Below are 25220 nucleotides of genomic sequence, written 5' to 3'. Positions count from 1 at the left end.
ATTGCATGAATAATATGTATCTTCAGGCGTTCAGCCTGGTGAGGGAGCCGTTGTAAGGCATGGAAATGGGAGACAACAGGAAGCCAGCTCTTTAAGTAAATGGGTGAGCCAAATTGTCTACACTATTTAAAGTGTTCTCTCCCACACCCAAAGCAGTTTTGTTTATGTAGCTGAATCCCAACAACTGAAATTTGCATACGATAAGTTTCCTTTTAAGGAATGCTCTTAAAATATCCTTTTAAGAGCATGCCCAGGGTGCCTGGGTGGCTCAGATGGTTAAGCGTCTGCCTTCCGCTCAGGTCATGATCCCAGAGTCCTGGGATTGAGTCCCACATCAGGCTCCCTACTCAGCGGGGAGCCTGCTTCTCCCTCTGCCTCTCTCTCTCTCTCTCTGTGTCTCTCATGAATAAATAAATAAAATCTTAAAAAAAAAAAAAAAGAGCATGCCCAGGGGGCGCCTGGGTGGCTCAGTCGTTAAGCGTCTGCCTTCGGCTCAGGTCATGATCCCAGGGTCCTGGGATCGAGCCCTGCATCGGGCTCCCTGCTCCGCGGGAGGCCTGCTTCTCCCTCTCCCACTCCCCCTGCTTGTGTTCCCTCTCTCACTCTCTCTCTGTCAAATAAATAAATAAATAAAATCTTAAAAAAAAAAAAAAGAATATGCCCAGGGCACCTGGCTGGCTCAGTAGGTGGGGCATGCATCTCGGGAGTTGTAAGCTCGAGCCTCCTGTTGCGTATAGAGATTACTTAAAAAAATAAAAGCCTTAAAAAAAATAATAAGAGGGGCGCCTGGGTCGCTCGGTCAGTTGAGCGTCCGACTCTTGATTTTGGCTTAGGTCCTGATCTCAGGGTGGAGAGATCAAGCCTCGTATTGGGTTCAGGGTAGAGTGGGCTTGTCTCTCTCCCTCCTGCTCTGCTACTCCCCCCACTTGCACATGCTCTCTCTCTCTCTCTCTCTCTCTCTCTCGCACAAATAAATAAATTCTTTAAAAAATACTAATTTTCTCTTTCTCTCTGTTGAATGTTAAAATAACCATTCTCTTCTATGGAGAAACTGATATCAACGATGATCATGGGAGGCTTGTTTTTCTCCTTAAGTCCTAACTTAGCAAAATGACAAGTGCACGATCCTAGGTCGGAGTCCCAACTCACTCACCTCTGCCACTGGAATGTGGGCAGGGTTTTTATCTGCTTTGTGCCCCCATTATCTCCTCAGTTCCTGGCACAAGAATCACTCAATAAATAAATATTTGGGGACTATATTTTACCAGCCCATGAAAGTCGGGGAGAAGAGAAGCCTGCACCAAGATGGGAGAACTTTTCTGACCCCACGAATGCTAGACAGATGTGCCTGTGCTGTGGCAGAAAGATGGGGGAGCAGGGAATGGGGAGAGAGAGAGAGTTGGGGGGTATTAGAGTCACAGTATAAACATTCATTGCAGGAAAACCACCCATCTACTGCTGACTCGATCGAGCACATGGCTCATGGTTAAGTGCAAGATGGAAGCTGACAATCTGCTCCCCACCTCACTCTATCCAGTTCCCACCTGCTGGGTGCGTCTAATATACAGAGATTGCTATTTCCCTTCAATATGGTCCCAAAGAAACAACTTACTGAGCTCAACCAGAGAAATGCAGTGATCCGTTCCAGCCCTGGAAAAAAATAAACTAGATGTATAGGGATGGTACAATGTTGTATATTCTAGGAATTTAAGAAATTATTTCAAGGGTATCTTTGACACTCTGTGCCTTTTCACCATCTCTGCTGACTCTGGAACCTCCCCAAACCATCCCTAGGCTGCAAGGGATGGGAGAACGAACAGGCCACTCACTGTCTCTGAAACCTTCGGCAACGTCATCCTCCAGGATGCTGTAGTCAATCAAGCATGGGATCCTCTTACTGGAGGGTAGGACACCCTTCATCCTACTGGGTTGAGCCCATTGCAAATGTAGATGTGATTTCTAAGCCCTTGAGAGTTAGCTTTCTCAATGATCTCAGACTCTTGGCTCTGGAGCTCTGGAGCTCTGGAGCCGCTTCCTAAACCGCCCCTCGCCCCAGCCTGACAGTGCTGGAGGGCTGGCAGGCAAGGATGCCCCTCTCTGCTGGCAGCCACGCCGTCCGGCTCTCACCTGGCCACATCAGGCTGTCCCAGTCTAAGCAGCATCTTGCTTGCCACTCTGTGCTCTGGCCATCAGCTTGACAAAACGCCAAGTTGCCTTTGTGTACCTTTCACTTGAACACAGAGATCCTTCACTTCTCTTCCTTTGTGAAAGGTGCCTTTTGGGGAAAGAAGGAGCGAATGTGGCTGTCTTTTTATAGCCCTCTCCAAAGGTCAGGCTTTCTTCTGCAGCTGGAAGTGGTCCACGACATACTGTGTGAATAAAAGGGATTGGGTTATCAGCCCTGCCTTCATGTCAGGGCTGTGCTGAGCACATAATCTACCTCCCTTTTCTTTGGCAAAGCCACCCGGGGCTCAATTTCATGTGTTTAATTTCTGACCCTGAACAGGGGGCCCCTTCCCTCTGGGGTCCCTGTTCTTTAGGCAGCCTTGAACAATACTCACCTCGTTCATCTGGGATGCCCAACCTGGACCATATCCGGTATGAAGTGGGTGTTCATTTTGTATCACTAAAATCTCCCAAACCCAAACGAGGCACAGTTTGCTATAACCACAAAGAAGGACCAGGAGCCAGGTATCCAGGCATGTTCAGAGTTATTTTAACAGAACAGTCCTCTTTCCACTGTGTGGTTCTTGTTCACCTGGCAGCTACCTGTGTGGGTTACTGACTCAACAGTCCATTGATTCAACACACAGTTATTGACCACCTACTATGTGCCATATTCTGTACTACGTGCTGAGAACACTCAGTAAACAAAAAGAAGATTGCAACCCTCACTTAGCTGATATTTGAAGACTCGTACATTACAGTGGGGACCATACTGTCCAAACTCATGCTTGAGAGGGAAAATGGCTGCCATGGATAAGTAAGTTGGACAATACACCTTGACCAGGACTGTCATGCGCAAACCACAGGGGAGGTGTGCAGTGGTCCAAGACCTTGTCTTGAAGTGGACACAGCTCAACAGTGAGGTGCTGCTGTCATGGAAAGAGCATGTGCTCTGGGGGGAAGCAGCAATGGATTTGAGTCCCAGCTCAGACTTACTGATGGTGTCATTGACTATGCATCCCTTCTTTCTGAGCTCCAAGTTTCCTTTCCTGGGTAATAAGACTTTAGTGAAGTAACACATGGAAAGCATCTATATCCCATACCTGGTGCATAGTAGGGGCTTGACAAATATTGGTTTCCTACCCTCAACAAGGTGCCAACTCCCCCAACACACACACACACACACACACGCATGCACACACACACATGCACACACACACGTTTACTAGATTTGGAAACTATTCTTTAATTTCTAAAGCAATTTACTTGGATCTGCAAAAAAAAATATGCATTAAATAGCTACAGGGAAGTTTCTACTGGAAGAAAAGTGAATAAGATCAGTGAAAAAGTCATAATGATTACCTTTGTTTATGGAGGGGTTTATTATAAAAGCTAAGTACTTTTTATGTTCATTGTGTTCCATAATCCTTAAAATCCCTGTGAACTAAGGCATGTTTCCATCAACCCATTTTTAGAGATAATGAGAGCAAGGCCTGGATCAAGGGTCACAGATGCTTTCTGTAAAGGGCCAGTAGGTAAATAATTTGAGTTTGGTGGGCCATTCGGATTCTGTTGCAGGTATTAAAGTCTGTCTTTGTAGGGGGAAAGCAGTCACAGATATGTAAATGAAGGACAGGGCTGTGTTTCAATAAAAACTGATTCACAATAATGGCTAGATTTAGCTCCTTGGCCATAGTCCCCTGACCCCTGGCCTACCACCTCATCAGGCTAGTGGAGTGCTTTAGCTGGGATTTGAGCTATTCTTATACACTCTGTTCTGCATCTTAGTCTACTCCCATTATAGTCAGTCTTGGAGATGTTTCCATATTACAACAAATAGAGCCACCTCATTCTTCTTAATGGCTACAGAGTAATCCCTGATGTGGCTGAATCCTAAGTTGTTTGGATGGTCCCCTCCTAGCAGGTACTGAGATTAGTTACAATTTTTTGCTATTATGAATAAGGCTGCAGCAAATATTCCTGTACACATGTCATTTTGCCCATGTGGAACTCTGTCTTCAGAATGGATGCTGGAGTTCCAGCCATCGTATCCACATCCCAGGTGGAAGCAAGATTTGGGGGAAGGCAAAAAAAGCCGGTTTTAGCTGTCTGCCTCATTCCTAAGAAGCTTTCCCTAGGAGTCCCACCTAAGAACTTCTGCTTATATTTTACTGGCCCAAATGTAGTCACGTGGGCACATCCCATTGCAGTGGGGAGGGAGACAATGCTGGCTGCATAGAGCCCAACTTGGAGACTGTGGCATCAGGTAAGAGATCATGGTGGCCAATACTTGTGAAGAGATGATGGGAATGCAGGGAAAATGGCATGGGTTTGAATTTTTTAAAACCGGATACAACTTTCAAATACTCTCCGGCTTTGCTCAAGGCTGCTTAGAAATCAATACCAAAAGCAGAGTCTCTTGTAAAGTGATTTATCCCCTCTTTTATCTCTGTTCATCTAGAACAAAAAGAAGAAAAGGGGGACGGGGGAGAAAAGGCTTCCTGCTGTTAGATTCACCCCCTGGAGAATGCACAAGCCCCCACCCCACCTCACCCAAGATGATTTAACAGTCTGAGCGCCTCTCCTGGGCTCCCACGGAAATGGGTGGATAAACAGGATGCCCTGCGCAACTCCAAAGAGGCAGGGGTGGTCCAAGCTGTCCCTCCTTGCTGTGGCTCTTAAAGTGCCCTTCCCTTAGAGGGGGATAAAGTATGAAGTATGAAGGGACTCTCAGGAGGCGGGACTCTCAGGCTCAGCCGTCACCCAGGATGGACGTCTTTTTCCTCTCTCTCTGGAGACGCCCTCTGTCCCCCAACTCATCTTTCTTCTACTCTGGGCCCTGTTTTGACTAATGGCATTTTATAGAATCATTGCAGATAGTTTTTCTTCAGACACTATCTCACCCCCCAACAAACACTTAACATTGTTAGCGACACCCTTCCTATCACCTTAAGTAATACGGAATTTCAAAATATGCTTTATGTCCACGCGCTTTGATCAATCCCAATGACTTTCTCTTTTCCGATTCCACATACAAAAGCTCTTTGATGACCTCGCATATGTCCATGGTCCTCCTGAATCCCGAGTGAAATCATTTCAAAATGTTATGGATCTAAAAGGATTGGTGGTGGGGGTGGTGGATGGTGATTCCAATGGAAGCCCTCTCTACCTGAAGCGAAATGGATTTGAAGGCAATTTAGGGAGGTAAAATTACAGATCTCAAGATTAATTCAATGTTGAGAGTGAGGCTGAAGATAGAATCAAGGATGGATTTGGCCTCTAGTATAGTCAACTGGGTGGATTTTTTAATCCCCAGTAGCTGGTAGTCTCTGGTACAGGACAGTTGTTAAATGTCTGTGAATGAAAAAAAAAAATTTTCTTCTCCCCAAACCAACCACTTCCCTTGATTTGGTTTCCTTATTTCTGTGCTATAATTTGGTAGTTTTCCTAGTCATTCAGCCTGAAACTCACCATGGACTCATCTTTCCTTTGGGTCCTGTATTAGTCAGGGTTCTCTGCAGAAACAGAACCAGGAGGATCTACATATATAGAAAAAGAGACTCACGTGAGGAGGTGAGTTAAGTCCCAAGACCTACAGTCAGCAAGCTGGAGTCCCAGGAGAGGCAAAGATATAGCCCCAGTCTGCAAAAGACCAAAGAGCCGATGTTTCAGTTCAAGTCCTGAGTCAGGAAAAGACCAATGTCCCAGCCCAGCAGTTGGGACTGCTTTCCCTACTTTCAGGAAAGTCAGACTTTATGTTCTAGCCAGGTGTTCAACTGATTGGACGAGGCCCACCCACATTTAGGAGAGCAACCTGCTCGACTCAGTCTACCAATTCAAATGTGAATCTCAACCAAAAACAGCCTCACAGAGACACCCAGAATAATGTTTGGCCAAATGTCTGGGCACTCTGTGATCCAGTCTCCGAACACATAAAATTGACAAGTCCTTTCTGATTAGCCCACAGGTCCTGCTCTTCTTCTGAGAAAGTGGTCTTGATGCAGTCAGTGTCCTGGTGGGAAAGAGAGGCCCACTCAAAAGGGGATAATAAAAGCAAGGTTAGGATGAAGGAAATTTAAACTTGAGGGCTGGCGAAGGGCCCCCAGGGTCTGCAACAGTTGGAAGCCACTGTGACCTCTGGGCCTGATGGGGCAGGCAGAGAGGATGTGCCAGGCACTGTTAAAAGCACCTGACACATATTACCTCTAAAAAAACCCCTACAGTTTTATTGAGATATAATTCACATATCATACAATTCACCAATCGAAGGTGACAACTCAATGGCTGTTAGTCTATTCACACAATTGTGCAACCATCCTCACAGTTTTAGAACATTTTCTTTACCCCCAAAAGAACCCTGAACCCCTTAGCTATCACCCGTCCCAACACCCCCTTTGCCCCAACCCTAGGCAATCACGAATCTACTTTCTGTCTCTAAAGATTTGCCTATTTTGGACATTTCTTGTAAATGAAATAATAATCTGTGGTCCTTTGTGATTGGCTTCTTCCATTTAGCATGTTGTTTTTAGGTTCCTCCGTGACAACCCAGGGGCCATCATTTTACCAGTGGGGAAGCTAAGGCACAGAGAGGTTAGGTAACACCTGGTAAGTGGCAGAGCGAGAATTCACACCCAGGTGGTGTAGACAATCATGCTATGCTGCCTGTCACCAGAGCCCTCACCCAGGTCCTCAACCACCCTCAAGGGGAGCGCTATAGTAATGTCATTCCCGCCCCCATGTCAGTCTTCCCTGCCACAGTCCATCCTAAACCCAATGCCCCATTTACAACCACTCAAGTTCCGTCTGCCTCATGACCTCCATGGAACATCAGGCCCTTTTCCCTGCCCAACATCTGTTCTCCCTCCTCCTGGTGAGGGAACTCTGGCTTCCTTTGTGGGAACCACCCTTACCCCACTCTTGGCCCAGATGGCTTGGGTGGAGTTGGGTGGAGTTGTCTCCACTCTACTGGGTTCAGGAGCAACCATGTGACTAACGTTGGCCCATGAGAGCACCACAGTCCCCTGGGCCCACAGTGATTCTGGGAAATCAACGTTTCCTCTCTTCTGCAGAAGCTAGAGGAAGAGATCCTCACCTTTCTTGTGGGTGGAGGAATGTTAGGAGGTGATGCATGGAAGTGCTGCTCTAATTCTGCTGCCACACAAAAGGAGGGCCACTGGGGTCGGCGGGAGGGGGGGTCATTGTGAGCCTAATGTTGACACTGTGCAAAGCATAGAGGAGAGAGAGAGAGAGAAGCCACATATTTGGTTTGAGCTCCTGGATCAAACCATACTTGAAGAAAACCTCTGGGTTCTTCATTTAGCAGAATTAATACTTCCTATTATAGCAAAGGTGAGATGTTTTGTGTCTCTTCTAAATGCTATAAAAAGGACTGTGAAATTCACATTCGAAAATTTTTCTATTCCACAGCACTTAGAATACTATGCTCCCTTAAAACCAAAAAATTGAGATAATTATTCTTTTCATGACCGTGGCTTATTTAAACATAAATGCATGCACAGAGCATCAGCGAGCAAGTGCAACAGGTGGCATCTCCACACAATTGTTTTTATTGTTGCAATAAAGCCGGTTGGAAGCTAAGCATGGAAAATAAAGGAAACAAAGGCTGCTCTCCCCCCTCCCACCCCACCCCCACCCCTACCCCCCTGACACCCAGCAGAACAGGGAGCATTGCTCTTCAGCATTGTTCCCAACCCATGAAGACAACTTGGTCTGCAACACGTTTCCAGCTGTCATGGCCCTAAATGGGGGGGAGAAAACAGGAACAAGAAGTCACATCTTAGCAGAAAATAGTGCAGGAAGAGAGGGGAACAGAATGGAAATCCTCAATCAGCCCAGAAAAATAAAATGTAAAGCAGGGGGAAAGCATCCATTTTGGGGGCAGATTTTAAATAAAGCCCTTGGGGAATGAAACCACGGATTCTTAGCCAGGCGGGCACATCAGAGCCCCATGTGAGTTTTTAAAATATATTCATCCCTTAGGCCAGCCACGTAGTTTCTGTTTCAGTAGGACTGGATGGAGCAGGAGGAACGGCAGATTTTTTTTTTTTTTTTTAATCTCAAGAGTTGATTCGGATGTGCATGCCCAGTTAGGTATTTCAGGAATAAGAATTAGAAAATTCTATATAACCCTAGAAATAGAATTTTGATTTTTTTTTTAAAGATTTTATTTATTTATTCATGAGAGACACAGAGAGAGAGAGAGAGAGAGAGAGAGAGAGGCAGAGGGAGAATCAGGCTCCCAAGGAGCAGGGAGCCCGATGCGGGACTCGATCCCAGGACTCTGGGATCATGACCTGAGCCGAAGGCAGACGCTTAACCATCTGAGCCACCCAGGTGCCCAAAATAGAATTTTGATTTTAAAAAAGAAAGTATCATGAAGGGAAATTCTCAAAAAAAAAAAAAAAAAAAAAACCCAAAACAGCAGCAATAAATAAAAGGCATTTTGAAGAAGAAGATTTGAGACATGGTCGTGGGTTAAACGCTTGCCAGGCTCACGCCGGGTCTGGGATGCAGATGGACGGGAGGCCTGAAGGACACTCCAAGGTTGACCTTCCTTTCCCAACTTTGTACTTTCATGCAGAAGTTTCTGTACAGGCTGGTTTTGGGCAACAGGCTTGAGCAATGGAAACCCGCATAAGGTCAAAGGGCCCACAGTGACCACTGGGCTGAAGGCAAACAGGCTCAGTAGGCGACCCACCTCCAAATATCCATAAGCCCTAGCTGACCAATAGGCTCCTTACAACCAGAGGCAGGTACCAAAAAAGGAAAATTCCTTACCTCTCCTCACTTCCCTTAACTACAGCCCCTCACCTCCTCCTTGCTGACAGCCACTCCTTGGGCCTGCACCCTGCTCTCTTGCGGTATAGCCAGTAAACTTCTATCTCCTTTGTTCTGCCTTCGGGTGAGTCCTTTCCCTTCATGCCCTTCTGGCCTCCACTGGATCAGGCCCCCGTACAGTTTCTGGCTATGTTCATGTTGAGATCAGGAGGATTGTCATTACTTGTGATCAATTCATTTTGTTTCATTTTATGAGTTCACATGGGCACTTTTTTTTTTTTTTTAGCTAAAATTAGTTTATCAAGGGTGCCTGGGTGGCTCAGTTGGTTGGGTGTCTGCCTTCGGCTCAGATCATGATCCCGGGGTTCTGGATCTAATCCCACATTGGGCTCCCTGCTCAGGGGGAGTCTGCTTCTCCCTCTGCCCCTCCCTCCTGCTCCTGCTCACTCTCTCACTCGTAAAAATAAATAAAATCTTGAAAAAAAAATAAAATTAGTTTATCAAACATTGGTTGGGGCCAGTGAGGGGTGGGAACAGCCCCTGCCTTTAACAGGGTCACACTGTGTTGGAGAGATGGTAGGAAAGCACGTAACAACCGGCAGATGATAGAATGTGGTACCAAGGCAAAAAGCTGAAGTATGGAGAGATAAGGGAGAGGGTGTGGGATGACGTCACTTACGAGATAAGTGGGCAAATGGCCTTCCTCAGTAAAAGAGCCAATCATGTGAATCAGAAGAAGGTATGTGTGAGCAAGGTGTGTCCAGGGAGCAGCCTGAACTAATGAATAAATATTCAGCGAGGCCCCCTGAATACCGCTTGATGCTTGGTTTCTCCATGTGGTACCCCTGGACAGAGACTAATCTTCCTCCCCTCTGTTTTCCTCTCTCCCTTTCCTAATAAAGAAAATGCATCCTCCCTGATAAGGATACTCTCAAGTCCGTGGGCCAGCGCAGATCGAACAGCCAGCTAAGCCCTCCACCTTTTTTTTTTTTTTTTTGCAGTGTGCAAGTGTGACAATCCATTCTCGTTCACCAGCGGAGATCAGGAGGTGGGATTATTGGGGCCCGATTATCACAACACGTAGCAATGACCTCGCCTTGCTCACCAGGCGTTGTCCTTGTGACATTCTGGACGTGACGAGCAGGGACGGCTGGGGGGGGGGAGGGGGCGGGGCCGCTCGGAACTCAGGGCGAGGGTGCCCTCTGGTGGTCGCAGGCGGGGACCGTGAAGCCCAGGACCTTCCTTTGCCCTTGGCGCGCCCGGGAGCCCGTCTTCTACACGATCCCAGATCAAAGGACCCGTCGTGTTCTGTCACAGCCCTGCAGGGCTGCCATTTCGGGAGACAGGAGTGGGAGGAAGCACGTCCCCGAAGGCAAGAGGAGCCTTTTAAACCTTTGAAAGCATATTCAGCAGGAAAGTGCTTTGTGCTCTGGCAGAGCCAGGAAAGAGCAGTTTTGAGGAAAGGTTTCTTTTGTTCCCTCGGTTGGGAAAGGTCACATTTTCTTCTCCTCAAATCACCAGATCAAGAAGTTTTACGGAGGGCCTTAAGAAGGCCCTGGGGTGAGAATCCAGACTTTTTATCACATTCTCAAAAGAGTACTGAATCTCCAAAAGGGGTAGGAACCCCGAGAGGTTTTTCCTTCTGAAATTCCACAGAGACTGTATTCAGTGGTGGTCCCCTGAAGCATTAGAGATCCCTAAATTTTGTGTTATTAATAACCCAAATGTCCACCAATAGAGGAAGAGGGGAAATTAGAGGCCAAGTGACCTGGTGGTTAAGTTCAAGGCTCTCCGGCGCCTGCACACTCTGTTTCTGTAAAGGGGGTGAGGAGAGCACGGGCTCCGAGGGACCGTGGCAGGAACTGGGTGGGTGAAGCAGTCAGGGCAGGGTGGGAGCGAGGCAGCGTCGGTGGGGGCGGTGGCTCAGCTGTGAAATGGAAGAGTATTGCAGCCAACCAGAGGAATGTGGTGGATCTATACACATTGTGTTGGAAAGATGGCCAATAGATGTCACCAAAAGAAAAATGCAAACTGCAGATCAAAGATGCACAGTATTATTCCATGTGGAGAACGATCCAAACCCTAAGGTGTACATGTATGAATAAAAGATTTCTTTTTAGAGTCTGGGGAGGTACACGATGAATTATTAATAGTGGTTACTTCTTAGGGATAAGTTTGGAAGCAGTGTTTTGTGTGTGTGTGTGTGTTTTAACCTATTGTAGTTTATATTATTTCATTTCAAGTTTCTGAAGGGGTTGCTAAACAAACAGCAACGAATCTGGGCTATTTCTTTGGGAAGTGGCGGGGTGGGGGGGAGAAGAAAGAAAACAATGCCATTGTGTTCCCGGCTCAGTGGGGAGCCTGCCTCTCCCTCTAACCCTCTCCCCTCTCACGCTGTTTCTCACTCTCTCTCTCTCAAATAAATACATAAAATCTTTAAAAAAAAGGAAAAAAGAAAACAATGCACTGTCTTATGTGACAGATCGCTAATAGCTAATCACAAAGTTAAGGCAGGTGGTCACAGTGTCCTGATAAGCAACAGCAGTCTACAGAGAGATTTACTTGTCACTGTACATACCCTCTAGCACTGTTGGAATATTTCACCATGCAAATGTGTGCATTGCTTTTTACAAAAAAGCTTTCATTTCTTTTTTTTAAAAGATTTTATTTATTTATTTGAGAGAGAGAATGAGAGAGAGAGAGACAGCATGAGAGGGGGGAGGGTCGGAGGGAGAAGCAGACTCCCCGCTGAGCAGGGAGCCCGATGTGGGACTCGATCCCGGGACTCCAGGATCATGACCTGAGCTGAAGGCAGTCGCTTAACCAACTGAGCCACCCAGGCGCCCAAAAGCTTTCATTTCTTAAAAAAAAGAACAACACCAGGGCAATTTAACCTTGTATTTGGTCCAACAAAAATTTACTGAGTGTCAGGCACTTGTGCTAAGCTCCAAAGGTATGGAAATGACTAAAACGGTCTCTGCTGTCCAGGAGTGCATGGTCTAGTTCAGCTTCTTGCACTAATGTGCTTCCAAATCACCTGGACGTGTTGTGTATTGGTTAATTATTGCTGTATAGCAAATCACCCCAAAACTCAGCAGCTGAAAACAGTAAACGTTTATTATCAAAAGTAGTTGCTGAGAGTCAGGACCTGAGGAGTGGCTTAGCTGGGTGATTCTGGCTCTGGGTCTCTCATGAGGTTGCAGGCAGAATGTCACCGGGGGCTACATCATCTGAAGGTAGGCCTGGGGCTGAAGGATTCACTCCCAAGATGGCGCCCATACATGGCTACTGGCAGGCAATCTCAGCTCTTGGCCATAGGACCCTCTCTACAGATTGACTGCTCGAGTGTTCTCACCACATGGCAGCGGGCTTTTCCTAGACTGAGTGATCCCAGGGAGAAAGGCAAAAGCTGCAATGTCTTTTATGACCCGCAGCCTTGGCAGTCACACTCCATCATTTCTACCACTGGTGAGAAAGAAACAAGTCACCAAGTACAGCCCACACTCAAGGCAAGGGGAATTGAGCTCCACTGAACAGAGTATCAGTGAATTTGTGGACATAGTCTAAAACCACCACATCTTGTTAGAATGAAGATTCTGATTCAGAAGGTCTGGGAAGGAGCCCCAAGTTTTGCATTTCTAACATTCTGCCAGGTGATAGCACTGCTGCTGGTCTGTGGATGACACTTTGAGTAGCAAGGGGATCAAACACATGCAAAGAACTGTACCTTCCTTGGGTTGCCTCTTTGGAACTATGCTGCTTGCAAGAATAACATCCTCTGTCCTCCTGGCATCATCTTGGGATGGTGTCCAATTTTAAAATCACATTTTCCCTGAAAGGTCGGAGCAGTAAAGTAAGGGAAAGACAAGATTACCTTGTTAATACACGAGGACAAGCTGTAATGGAATTAAAAACAGCCACAGGGGGATTCAGAAAATCTCTCTGGTCTTGTTCTGGAAGCTCTCAGAAGCATAAACCATCAGCCATCAATTCTGAAGGGGGTGCTAAACAAACAGCAACGAATCTGGGCTTTTAATAAGTATTGTACAAAATGTCTTTATATGACTAAGATTCCTGACTATAATACTTACAAAATTAGCTTTGATATGGGAGGGCAAGAAACAGCACCAGCATCTCAGAAGATCAAGGCTTCTACATGCTTTGCTGACTTGAAGGGTGGCACGTTAAAGAAATCATTTCCCCATTCAATAGATGGGATCGAAATTTGCTTTCAAATACAGCTTAAAACTATAAATCCTGTATTTTTTTATTGCTATGATCCACATGCCTTAAAATTCGCCATTTTCAAGTATACGATTCAGTGGTTTTTTCCAATATGTTCACAAGGTTGTGCAACCATCACCACCAGCTAATTCTAAACCATTCATCACCCCAAAAAGAAACCGTCCATTAGCAGCTACTCCCCATTGCCCTCACTCCTTACAGCCTTAGCAACCACTAGTCTGTTTTTCGTCTCTATGGATTTGCCTCTTCTGGACATTTCATATAGACATGGAATCCTTTGCGTCTGGCTTCCTTCCCTTAGCATTTTTTTCTTTACTTGTAGTAAACTCTACATAACACTTACCATTTAACCATTTTTATGTGTAGAGGTCAGTGGTATTAAGTACATTCACATCATTGGGCAACGATCACCACCATCTGTTTCCAGCATTTTCATCTTCCCGTTCTGAAACTTCGTGCCCAAACATCATGTTTTTAAGGTCTATCATTGTTGTAGCATGTATTAGTACTTCCTTCCTTTTTATGACCAAATAGTGTTTCATGGTACAGATATGCTACATTTTGCTTGTCTACTAATCAGCTGATAGACATTTGGATTGGTTCTGCTTTTTGGCTATTATGAATAATGTGGCTACGAACTTTCATGTATCTGTATTTGCTTGAACTTATGTTTCATTTCTATGGGGTTGGTACCTAGGAGAGGAGTTACTGTATCATATGGTAACTGTATTTGACTGAGGAACTGCCAGACTGTTTTCCAAAGGGGCTGCACCATTTTACATTTTCACCAGCAGTGTATGAGGACCCAGTTCCTCCACACCTTTGCCAAGACGTCATTTTCCACTTTTTGGGTATAGCCATACTGTGGGTAAAGTGTTATCTCATTATGGTTTTCCCTAATGTTTTTGTGCATCTTTTCAAATGCTTATTGGCCATGTATACGTCTAATTTGGAGACATGTCTATTCAAATCCTTTGCCTATTTTTAACTGGGCTATTTGTCTTATTGTTGAGTTGTAAGAGTTCTTTATACACTCTGAGTACAAATCCCTTATCAGATCTATGATTTGCAAACATTCTTTCCCATTCTGTGGGTTGTCTTTCACCTTCTTGAAAAGCACAAAAGTTTTTATTCTAAGTCCAATCTGTGTTTTTTTTGTCACTTGTATTTTTGGTGTCATATCTAGGAAACTGTTGTCTAATCCAAGGTCACCAGACTTACCCTTATGTCTTCTTCTAAGAGTTTTAGGGTTTTGGCATTACCATTTATATTTTTAATCCACTTGAGTTAATTTTTGTAAAAGCTGTGAAGTAAGGGTCCAAACTCATTCTTGTGCATGTGGATGTCCAGGCTGGTTTTTGTTGTTGTCGTTTTGTTTTCTTAAATAATCAGCAAGAAGCATAGAGAATGTCCTTTCTTTGGTTTCTTGGTAGCATTTTCCCCCCCTCTTGGCTGGAGGATTTTGAGTTTTATAGCAAAGCATACTCTACAGACCCAGAACCCAGGGGCCCAGCCTGACTTGATAGCATCTTTTCAATAAATCTCTACCGAATTGTGTGGACAAGCACATGGAGTAGTCTTGATTACTAGTTATATGAAAATGACTGCGAACACGGGAGAGCTATTTCTTCATTCAATCCCATTGATGACTATGTGCCAGTGATTAAAACAAAGATTCCTGCCCTATAGAGCTTACATTCTTGCAGGGAGAAACAGACAAAAAACAAGTACGTTATATAATATGCCAGAAGGTGGTTAAGTGTTATGGGGAAAAAAAATGGAAGAGCTGAGCAAGTGGCATGAAGCATGCAATGGGGTGGGGTTTGCAATTCTGAAATAGGTGGTCAGGGTGGGCCTCCTTTAGGAGGTGACATTGAAATAAAAGTTTGAGAGTTGGTGAGGGATCTGGCCGTGTGGCTATCTGGGAAGGAGCACTGCAGGCAGAGATGGAACAGCCATGGCAAATGCCCTGAGACAGGAGCATGCCTGGTATTTTGAGAAATGGCAAGGAGTCCAGTGTGACTTGAGCAGACTGAGGAAGGGGAAAGCAGTCAGAGAGCGAGATCATGCAGGTTCTTGGAAACCATTTTAAGGATTTTGACTTTGATGCTGAGGGAAATGGGAAAAGCCACTGGGGAGGTTCTGAGCTGAGCAGGAACATGGCCTGGCTTGAGGTTCAAAGGACCACCGTGGCTGCTGGGTTGAGAATGAATTGTGGGAGGACAGGGTAAGGCCGGAAGAATAGTATGGAGGCTTCTAAAATAATCCAGGTGAGACAAGGGTGGCAGCACCTGAGGCAGTGAAAAGGCTTTGGTAGAACCTGTAGGATGTCCCGGCTGACTGGATGGGGGTGTGATTTAGGTAGGTGTCAAAGGTGAGTCCAGAGATTCTGGCCTGAGGACCAGAAGGATGCAGCTGCTATTAAGTGTGATAAGGAAGGCAGGCCACTGAGGCATCAGGATGGGGAGGGAGGGGAGGGGAGGAGTTCAGCCTGGGACACGTGGACTTGAGGTTCTCTCTGACTTCCAAGTGGAGGGGCCAGGTAGGCAGCTGGATATTTGAAAATGAGAAAGCTGGGCTGAAATAGGAATGCGAAGGAATGAGCCACAGGCTGGATGGGATACCCAGAAAAAGATGACGGACAGACAGGGCCAAGAACCACACCCTGGCACCCTCTGGCACTGAGAAATCCAGAGGAGAATGGCTAGGGAGGCCACTGGAAACAATGACAGTCTTCCACTTAATTGATGGATTTGACAGTCTGGCTTTGTTGATCTTCAACAACCCCGTGTTTTAAATTACCTTTGGTTAGAAGTGAAGTCAATTTTTTTTTCTTAGAGATTTGTTATTTTGGGGGCACTTGGGTAGCTCAGTCGAATGAGCGTCGGACTCTTGGTTTTGGCTCAGGTCATGATCTCAGGGTCCTGAGACTGAGCCCCGAGTTGGGCTCCGCGCTCAGCAGGGAGTCTGCTTGGAGACTCTCTCCTTCCGCCCCTCCCCCCACTCACATGTGCTCATTCTCACTCTCTCTCTCTCTCTCCAAAAGAAATAAATCTAAAAAAAAAAAAAAGATTTCCATTATTTTCTTAATGATTCACTCTTTTTTTTTTTTTTTAAAGATTTTATGTATTTATTTGACAGAGAGAGACACAGGGAGAGAGGGAACACAAGCAGGGGAAGTGGGAGAGGGAGAAGCAGGCTTCCCGCCTAGCAGGGAGCCTGATGCGGGGTTCGATCCCAGGACCCTGGGATCATGACCTGAGCAGAAGGCAGATGCTCAACGACTGAGCCGCCCAGGTGCCCCTTTAATGATTCATTCTTGATGTTTTACAAAGAAATTAACTATGGACCAAAGATCAGCTTCGCTTGTTGTAACTGGAACCTGGTGAGTGATCAGCCTTCTGGCATAAGGCAGCACAGGAAAAAAAAAAAAAAAAAAACAGAGGGCACCTTTGTTACCAAGAAAAAAAAAAAACCTCTTGCAATTTATTAATAAAATTCATATAATGATAATTGCACATTTCCTTTTCTGCCAATGCTACTTATTTAATCACTGTCATCTTTTACAAACAGGGAAAAGTGGACATACTTTAAAATCTCTCTGATAAATATATTGCCACGCTGCATCCGGCCTGGATAAGGCTCTTCAAAACAGTGTATGCTGGAGCCTGTTAAAAATGACAATAAGAAAACAAAAGAAACATGTTCTATGTTCACTTGTAGCAGTAAGACACGGCCTGGTATGGCAAGACTGGAACTCTCTGGGTAAGACATAAGATCTAACAAACAACTTGTTTTAATTCATAAGGGTGGGATGGTTGCAGGACTGCCAGAACATCAGAACTGCCCTGAATCCCCTGGTTTCTCATCGGGAAGGGGAAAGAAGCTGCTAGGGGATATAATGACAAGAAATAAGATTCCCAGCTGGGAGCAATGATTTGCTTGCCTTTTTGTCAAAGCAGTATATTGGCTTGCTTTCTTTGGTGGTTACTTTGAAATCTATTTCTCTAGAAACAAAAACCCTCCCGCCCCTAAATCTTCCAAATAAGGTGCTCAAAGCACCACAAGCAAATAGTAAAGGGAGGTTACCAGTTGTGCGTCATGTTCAAGGCCTAGGTCATGGTGCTCTAGCTCTTCATCCCGAAATTTCCTTATCACCTGGTTAAACACAAAGAAAGAGAGCAAGTCAGCATACAACTCTCCTGCAGTCCTGTCTTCTTCTGGAGGCTAAAGCCTCATATTACCATCGAAGACAGGGGTAGGCAAACTTTCTATAAAGGGTCAGAGCGTCAATACTTCAAGCCCCATAGGCTGTATGGTCCTTGTGACAGCTACTCAACTCTGCCAATGCACGGGGCACAGCGGCCACGGACATGCAGACGGATGCATGAGGCTATGCTCCAACAAAACAATTTACAAAAACAGGTGGTCTGTCCCAGGCCAGGGTTTACCAAGCCCCGATTTAGACTTAAAAAAAATTAAAGTTTCCTTATCTGCTGTAGAAAATTATTGAAGGTATCTATGAGTTCACGTATTTGTTCGGAGGGGTGTGTGCTCACATCCGCTCAGAAGCTGTCAATGATCCAGAAGTGGGGAATACAGGCGTGGGCTCAGGAGACATGGGTTCTGGTCCCAGCTCTGCCTGATACAGAGCTGGGTCACAGCCATGATGAGGGCCCACGGCTTGGGCTTTCAGTGCTTCTTGCCTCAACAATGAGGCACTGTCCTAGGTTTCTAAGGCCTGTCATTCCCCAACTTTCTCTTTTTTTTCCTTCTTACAGAGTTGCATACCTACGCTTTACTCCCTTACTGGCCCCTTTCCAGAGTATATTCAAGTACCTGAAGAAGTTCCTCATGTTTTTCAGGCTCCTTCTCCATCAGCGTCCTGATCTGGTTGTTATAGTGATGTGCTATAGACTCTTCCACAGCCACAGTGCAGGCCATTGCTCCCTCCTTCCCCAGCAGGGCGGTTCCTGCACCTGGAATGGTCAAATCATGTCAGGTCGGGGTTCGTCAGCCTCGGCACTACGGGCTCTGGGGCTGGGCAAGTCCTTGTCGTGGGGCAGCCGTCCTGGGCATCGCAGGACACTTAGCAGCACCCCTGGCCTCTATCCACTCGATGCCAGCAGCAGCCCTGGTCACGACAACCAAAAAATGTCTCCAGACACTGCCAAGTATCCTCAGGAGCAACCTGCCTCCAGGGAGAACCGCTGTTTTAGGTGGTACCAGGTCCCATGATTAATCCTGAATCACAGAGTAAGAACGCTAGTCTCTTTTCAAGGCTCTTCTGAACCGTCTGTGCTTTTTTTTTTCTTAAAGATTTATTTATTTACTTGACAGAGAGAGAGACAGCACAGGCAGGGGGAGTGGCAGGCAGAGGGAGAGGGAGAAGCAGGCTCCCCGAGGAGCAAGGAGCCTGATGCCGGGCTTGATCTCAGGACCCTGGGATCATGACCTGAGCCGAAGGCAGTCGCTTAACCCACTGAGCCACCCAGGCGCCCCATTAACCCTCTGCTTATGTCAAGAAGAAAGTCTTCATTAGGGGTGAGTGTGTCTCTGATTCTCTTCTAACATTTACTCTTCTCTCTCTAAAAGCGAGCTGATCTCGGGTTTAGAACCTTTGTCGGGGAACATCATCTGGCTATACCTCAATTGCTCTAGTTTTTTCCTCCTCTGTTGTATTTGTTTTTACCATACCTTCTATTTATAAGAGTACTGATTTAAATTTAAAAATATTTAAATAAATTCAAGCCCCCCCAAAAAGTCCATTTTAACTTTTTTTTAAAGAAGCCCAGTGTCTATTTATTTATTTATTTATTTATTTTTTAAGATTTTATTTATTTATTTGACACACAGAGAGAGATAGCGAGAGAGAGAGAGAGGGAGAGAGCACAAGCAGGGGGAGTGGCAGGCAGAGGAAGACGCAGACTTGCTGCATGAGCAGGGAGGCCGATGCGGGGCTCGATCCCAGGACCCTGGGATCATGACCCGAGCCGAAGGCAGCGGTTTAACCAACTGAGCCACCCAGGCACCCCAAGTCCATTTAACTTTTAAAAATACTAAGGAAATAAAAAGATTGTAAGAGGACATGGAAAGAATTATGGAGTCGGTACTTTAACAGTTTAATCGTGCCAGATCCCTAAGCTCACGTAAACTCTTCGGGAGAGACACATACCCAGTGCAAACCCCACCACGTTCCAAAAGGGCATCAGAATCGTCGGCCGCACCCTGAATGCAACCATCAACTCGTTGAACTTTTTCAAGTGGTCCTTTTCTTGATCCCACATTTTCTGTAAGAAACATAACAATAAAGACACGCAAGCATCATAGAGGCCACCTGCTATATACCAAGGAAGCTACAGGCCCCGTCCATGTGGGAAAAAGGAAGCAAAATGGTAATGGAATGAATAATGAGAACTGCTATTTCCCCCAATCCCCCTGAATCACTGGAGGGAAAAAACAAAAGCTCAGACTAACAAGCATCGCGGACACAGAGAGTGCCAATAAACCAAAAGAGCCTCTTCTCTCAATTCCAGATAAGCGGGCCTGAACCACCGTTCCAGCAGAAGTTCTTGGACCTGCATAGCCTATTAAAGGACAAGGTCCACACTAAGGAGAAATGAGAGGTTCAACCCACTCCAACAGCAGGAGGGCAGCTATCACCTAATGTGTCATTTCCTTCTCGACTGCTAGAATGTATCATTTACATCAAAGGAGAAAGGGAGAATGATAAAAGAGCTAACACTGAGGCATTTCCTAAGTGCCAGGTGCTGTCACATAGCTTTAAGAAGGCAACTCATTTAATCGGCACAAACTGTTATTATTATTGTCCCCATTATACAGATAGAGAAAGTGAGGCACAGAGCAGTTAAGTAACTTGCCCAAGAACTCAGAGCAGGCAATTTAACTTGTGCTGAGTGTCTACTGCAAGCCAGACATGGTATCAGCTGCTCTATGCCAGTTCATTTATTCCTCACCAAAACCCAGTGAGGTAGGTGTTATCAGCTCATTTTGTAGATATGGAAATGGAGACCAGAGAGGTCACGTAACCTCCCCAAGGTCACACAGGTAGGAGGTGGAAGAAAGCTGGAATGTGAACCTGGGTCTTTGTGACTACAAAGTCCAGGCTCCTCCCTCTGCCTCTCACTGTAAGATATAAAATATCCCCACTGGGGAGAGGATCACCACCTCTCAGCAACTGGGGCTTTCACCTAATGCAATGACTCTTAACCCTTTTTTATCCCACCTCATGATGAAATTTTAATACTTCAGATATACCACATATCTGTTTATGAACTACATGTCTGTCCGTGCTTTATACATAAAAAGAATAATATACTTTTCATTCCCCTGCCCCCACCCTAATAACCAAGTTTTGCTCTCCCCTGCAAATGCATGACGTAATGTGATGCATGACTTTAAGGCCTTTGGATCACCACGCTGCTCAGTAAGACCAGGCTGAGAGGGATAATGAAGTACCCACCTGAATGACTGGCCCGACACTGGTCCGGCCCAGGACGGCCATCTGTCCTGCATAGATTCGGTTTGCTCCATATTCACCTGCGTGATCCACCCGGATTATTCGATCCACAGCTGCCCGATTGATATTGTCTAAGGTCATTCCTAAACTGTAAAACCTGACACTGATTCTTCTTCCATAAGCTGCAATGCAAATATTTATTCTTTATTAGTCTCGGGTAAAACAGAGGTTTCCTTTTCCAGGCAGAAGAAAGGAGCACCTTAGAACAAAGGTCACAGATGAGTTCCCCATAGGTAGGATATGCCCATAAATGTATTCTGTTTAACCTGCAGTGCTTTGTTTTGTTTTTTAAAAGTAGGCTCCATGCCCAACGTGGGGATTGAACTCACGACCCTGAGATCAAGAGTCACATGCTCTACTGACTGAGCTAGCCAGGCAGCCCCCTCCTTTTTTTTTAAAAAGTGAATTAGTTACCAACATTTAAAACATAGATTTTACCTAAATATCTGGATCTCTGGCTTCACATTAAGCATAAAAAGATCTGGAAATACTGAACCTGTCTTTTTAGCATGCAGCTAATGTGGCAGTGAGGCATATGGTCTCTAGATGAGCATGGTTTGCCAGTTGACCTCCCTTTGGGGCCCGCTTTGTTCCCACCCCTGGGCACAAAACCTCCTACGGAGCTTTCAAAAACCATGGGTGCTCCACCCAAGTCAATCTTGGGGTGGATCTTTTTAACAAGCTCTATGCACGAATTGTTTCTGCAGCCTAGGTTGAGAACCATAAATTTAAGTTCTCTCAAAACACCCAGGGGCATGTGATTTGGAGAATGAACCTTAGAGCTTAGGTTTGATCTTGTTATGGCACATTATCAATTCAACTCAAAGCTTCTCTTCAAAATATAAATTCTTCAGGACAGATTAAATTTTGTCTTTTAAAAAAATCTCCTAGTAGTAATACCTTGATTGTATTCTCTGAGCCTCGCATTAAGGCATCCCCAGAGTTTTTTCCCCTAAGAGTTTTACAATGTGTTTAGGTGTGTAAGGGGTTATCCACTCATTTTGCAGACATGACAAATGGAGAGCCAGGGAAGCCAGTCAGTTTGTAATGTGAACTGTGACGTGTATTGGTACCATCTTGAGATGTGTTTCAAGGCTCTTATGCATGACTACCATATCTTTAAGACAGACTTCTTCTCAGTTAGCCTAACTTCTATACTCTGAAAATGTAAGGAAAACTTCACTTTGAGTACATCTGTAGGGTTTTCATTAAAAGGCTTGAGTACTTTGGACACAAGTTGATGGGATAGGTTGGATAAAATTTGGGGTGATTCTGCATTTGAACTTTTCGACCAGGGTTTTAAATGCCTCACAAAACAAAGGAGAATAGACATGGGGTTCTGAAACATACTGACCCAGCTTTGATCCACTCCTCCACATGACCTGCTTCATCTCACTGAGCATACCTGACTCAAGAAACTGGATGGAATCTAGGAAGTGGACACCAACAACTGGATGGAGTTCAAGTTCTGCCAGGTGTACTGTACCACTCGGATCTGTGCCATCACAGAGCAGGTCACTATGGTCCATGACCTTGTTTTTATATGGAGAACAATTTGACACATTTGACAAAGTCAAGGTAGCCTGTCCCAAGTTGTTGCCTCCAAGTCTGAGGACTGGTGCTCCGATTAATCTGACCTCTTTGCAGAAAGAGGACTCCTAGGAATTGAAATTAAAAATGATGAGCTGGCCCTATTTCTCAAGATAATCCTGATGGCTTGTTCTTTCGTTATTCCCATCCAAAAACATGTTAATGGGAAAGACAACCGAGTACTCATTTAAAAAAAAAACATTTAAGGAGAAATAGCCAAGTGGCTGAGTACACAGGATGAGTTCAAATACATGGCTGACTTCTAACTGGCAGGACTGTATTTCTTTTAAAAACATACTAGTTCCCTAGCACTGCACCACTTTTCTAGATTCAGGCACCTAATAAATGATTTTTTTGTGGGGTGTATGGAAGACTGGGTATTGAAATATTTGCCATCTACCTTTTCAAAATCTCTGCAAGGTGTCTTTAAAAAGTATGGGAGGGTTGGGGCACCTGGCTGGCTCAGGTGGGAGAGCATGTGACTGTTGATCTTGGGGTTGTGGATTTGAGCCCTACATTGGAGGCAGAGATTACTTGATTACTTAAAAAAAATCTTTAAAAGAGAGAAAGAAAGAAAGAAAGAAAAAAGGAAAGAAAGAAAGGAAAAAGGAAAGAAAGAAAGAGAAAGAAAGAAAAAGAAAGAAAGAAAATGCATTTCCTGTCTGTAACACTAAACTTGGACAAATCAGAATCACCATTTTTTTTTAGAATCACCATTTCTTACATATAAAATTGGCAATAATAATCATATTATTTCCTTTTTAAGGAAACATACAATAGTAACACCTTTCTTACTCAGTTATCATAAAGATAAAATGAGATACAGGAAGCAAAGTAACTTTATAAATGAAAAAGAATGATTCTCATTCTGTTACGCTCATTGGCTCAACAAAGGAACATTAAAAGTCACGTTTAACAACCCTCTGAGTTTTGTCTGCATTGTCACACATTTTAAAATTGAGTAAAAATAAAGTTGAGGCCCAGTGCTAGAAGCTCTCAAATGCATCATTTTATGTTAGTGCTTTCTCCAAGTGTGAAACACCTAACAATGATGGTACCTAGGAGATTTTAAGTGGTATATGGGAAGATCTTAAGTGGTTTATGAACATGCATTAAATACACCCATGTAGTAAGAGTTACCCTCTTTTAAATTCTTTCACAATTCCTTTGATTTCATTAAGAATGTTTCAGTTTACAAATGCCTTCCTAATACTTGCTAATCTCTCATCCTATCCCTTCTTTTTTTTTTTTAACCATAAAGAAAGACGGTTTGGGGTTCAGGCCTTGGTAGACAACAGTACCTAATACAACTTAGTAACCTGTTTTCAGCACATTTATTTTTTGATTACTCTATTAGGGGCAGGCAATACTGGTTTTCCGTTTTTACCATAAGGATTTAGTTTCTGTGAAATTATTTAATTTAAAAATGGAACACGGTTGTAGAAAAAGCAGATTTAGTAAACAAAAGTACAAGTGGTATTGCTAAAAGACAAAAATATTTAGGTGGTACATGAATGATTTAGCGTTGAGAAAACGACTTCACAACAATTTTCTGAGGCAGCTCTGATGAAAAAAGGATCAGAGAAGGACCGGGGGTCCTAACCCATCTGCCTAATCCAATTTCTATGCTTCTTCCACCACCCTGGTGGCTTCTCAAACTTTATAGTGCATGCAAGTCATTCGAAGGTCTTGTTCAAATACAGACAAAGCGACCCTGTAAGTCAGGAGTGGGTCCTTTGAACCTGCACTTCTTTTTTTTTTTTTTTTAAAGATTTTATTTATTTATTTGAGAGAGAATGAGAGATGAGAGCACGAGAGGGAAGAGGGTCAGAGGGAGACGCAGACTCCCCGCTGAGCAGGGAGCCCGATGCGGGACTCGATCCTGGGACTCCAGGATCATGACCTGAGCCGAAGGCAGTCGCTTAACCAACTGAGCCACCCAGGCGCCCTGAACCTGCACTTCTAACAAGCCCAGGCCGCTGATCGCAGTGCATAGCAATGCCCTGAGCGAAGGTTACGATGACACCCGTAGGACACTGAACTTTCAAGGTCGCCACCTGTCCTCAGCCTGGAATGCCGACCACACCTGCAGTGACGGCCCGGCACGGTGTGCAGTTCTGTCATCCACAGAGCGTCGACTGTGAGCTGACAGCTTCACCCTGCGGAACACCACGCCCCTCCCGCCCCGGAGTCTCCCAACACACTACAGTTCCCGCCCCGCCTATCACCGCCCCAAGGTTCACGCCTCGAAGGCGCGCTCCGTCGCAGCCTTATGACGTCTACGAACGTCTGCCCCCGTGACCTCTCCGGCCCAGGTCACAGGCGAAAATCCCCTGGCCGGCCAGTACAGCGCGCGTACGCGGCCGCGCTCCTCCTTTACCTGAGAGAGGCCGCAGGGCTCCCGTGCGCAGCCGCCACAGGGAGCGAACCGCTGCGGCCGCGGCCCAGCTCATTGTTGCGACAAGGTAACAGCTCCACTGCGCGAGACGGGCTAAACGTGCATTCAGCGCCGACTGATGACACACAGCAGACGTAAGACATACGCTGCCCGCCCTTGCATCGGTGGACACGCCCCTACACCCCTGCTTCCATTCGATTGGCTGGAAAGGGCAAGTGAAGAGATGCTATTGGATGTGATCACCATCAATCACTCAGGAGACCGACGGTTGTAAAAGAAACTTGGGCTGCTGGGGAGTTGATGCTAATTTGCCCTTCTCGAGATTCTGCCAGGGTAAATTCCTGGGAAAAAGGATCATGAAGGGATTCTTTATTGGCAAAGCCATTGTGTTTTTTGCTTTACCAACATGGAAGGAGAGTTTTCTCTATGTGTATCCTACAGCGACTTTAAAATAGAAATTGCATGATAAAATTAAACTCACCA

General features: G+C 45.3%; 1 protein-coding gene, 1 long non-coding RNA gene and 1 other non-coding gene across 3 annotated transcripts; all 3 read right to left on the bottom strand.

Moving 5' to 3' along the window:
* Positions 1–1523: 1523 nt before the first annotated feature.
* Positions 1524–6072, bottom strand: LOC141374048 (uncharacterized). Its single transcript, XR_012380589.1, has 3 exons — positions 5732–6072; positions 2128–2369; positions 1524–1650 (listed from the first exon to the last, which is right to left on the bottom strand). It is a non-coding gene; the product is annotated as an uncharacterized lncRNA (long non-coding RNA).
* Positions 6073–16327: 10255 nt separating this feature from the next.
* COQ7 (coenzyme Q7, hydroxylase) lies at positions 16328–24878 on the bottom strand. Its single transcript, XM_025855584.2, has 6 exons — positions 24720–24878; positions 20693–20871; positions 19385–19499; positions 18049–18188; positions 17299–17367; positions 16328–16877 (listed from the first exon to the last, which is right to left on the bottom strand). Exons 1-6 carry the CDS (start codon positions 24790–24792, stop codon positions 16800–16802), a joined length of 654 nt encoding a protein of 217 aa, XP_025711369.1. The 5' UTR covers positions 24793–24878; the 3' UTR covers positions 16328–16799.
* TRNAK-CUU (transfer RNA lysine (anticodon CUU)) lies at positions 21054–21126 on the bottom strand. Its single transcript has one exon. It is a non-coding gene; the product is annotated as a tRNA-Lys (tRNA).
* Positions 24879–25220: the final 342 nt, after the last annotated feature.

This window comes from Callorhinus ursinus, unplaced genomic scaffold (assembly GCF_003265705.2).
Source record: "Callorhinus ursinus isolate GAN/ISIS: 27379988/994484 unplaced genomic scaffold, GSC_fseal_2.0 scaffold13, whole genome shotgun sequence".
Classification (NCBI taxonomy): Eukaryota; Metazoa; Chordata; class Mammalia; order Carnivora; family Otariidae; genus Callorhinus; species Callorhinus ursinus.
The sequence above is the reverse complement of the archived record's forward strand: the minus strand, read 5'-3'. Positions and strand labels throughout refer to the sequence as shown.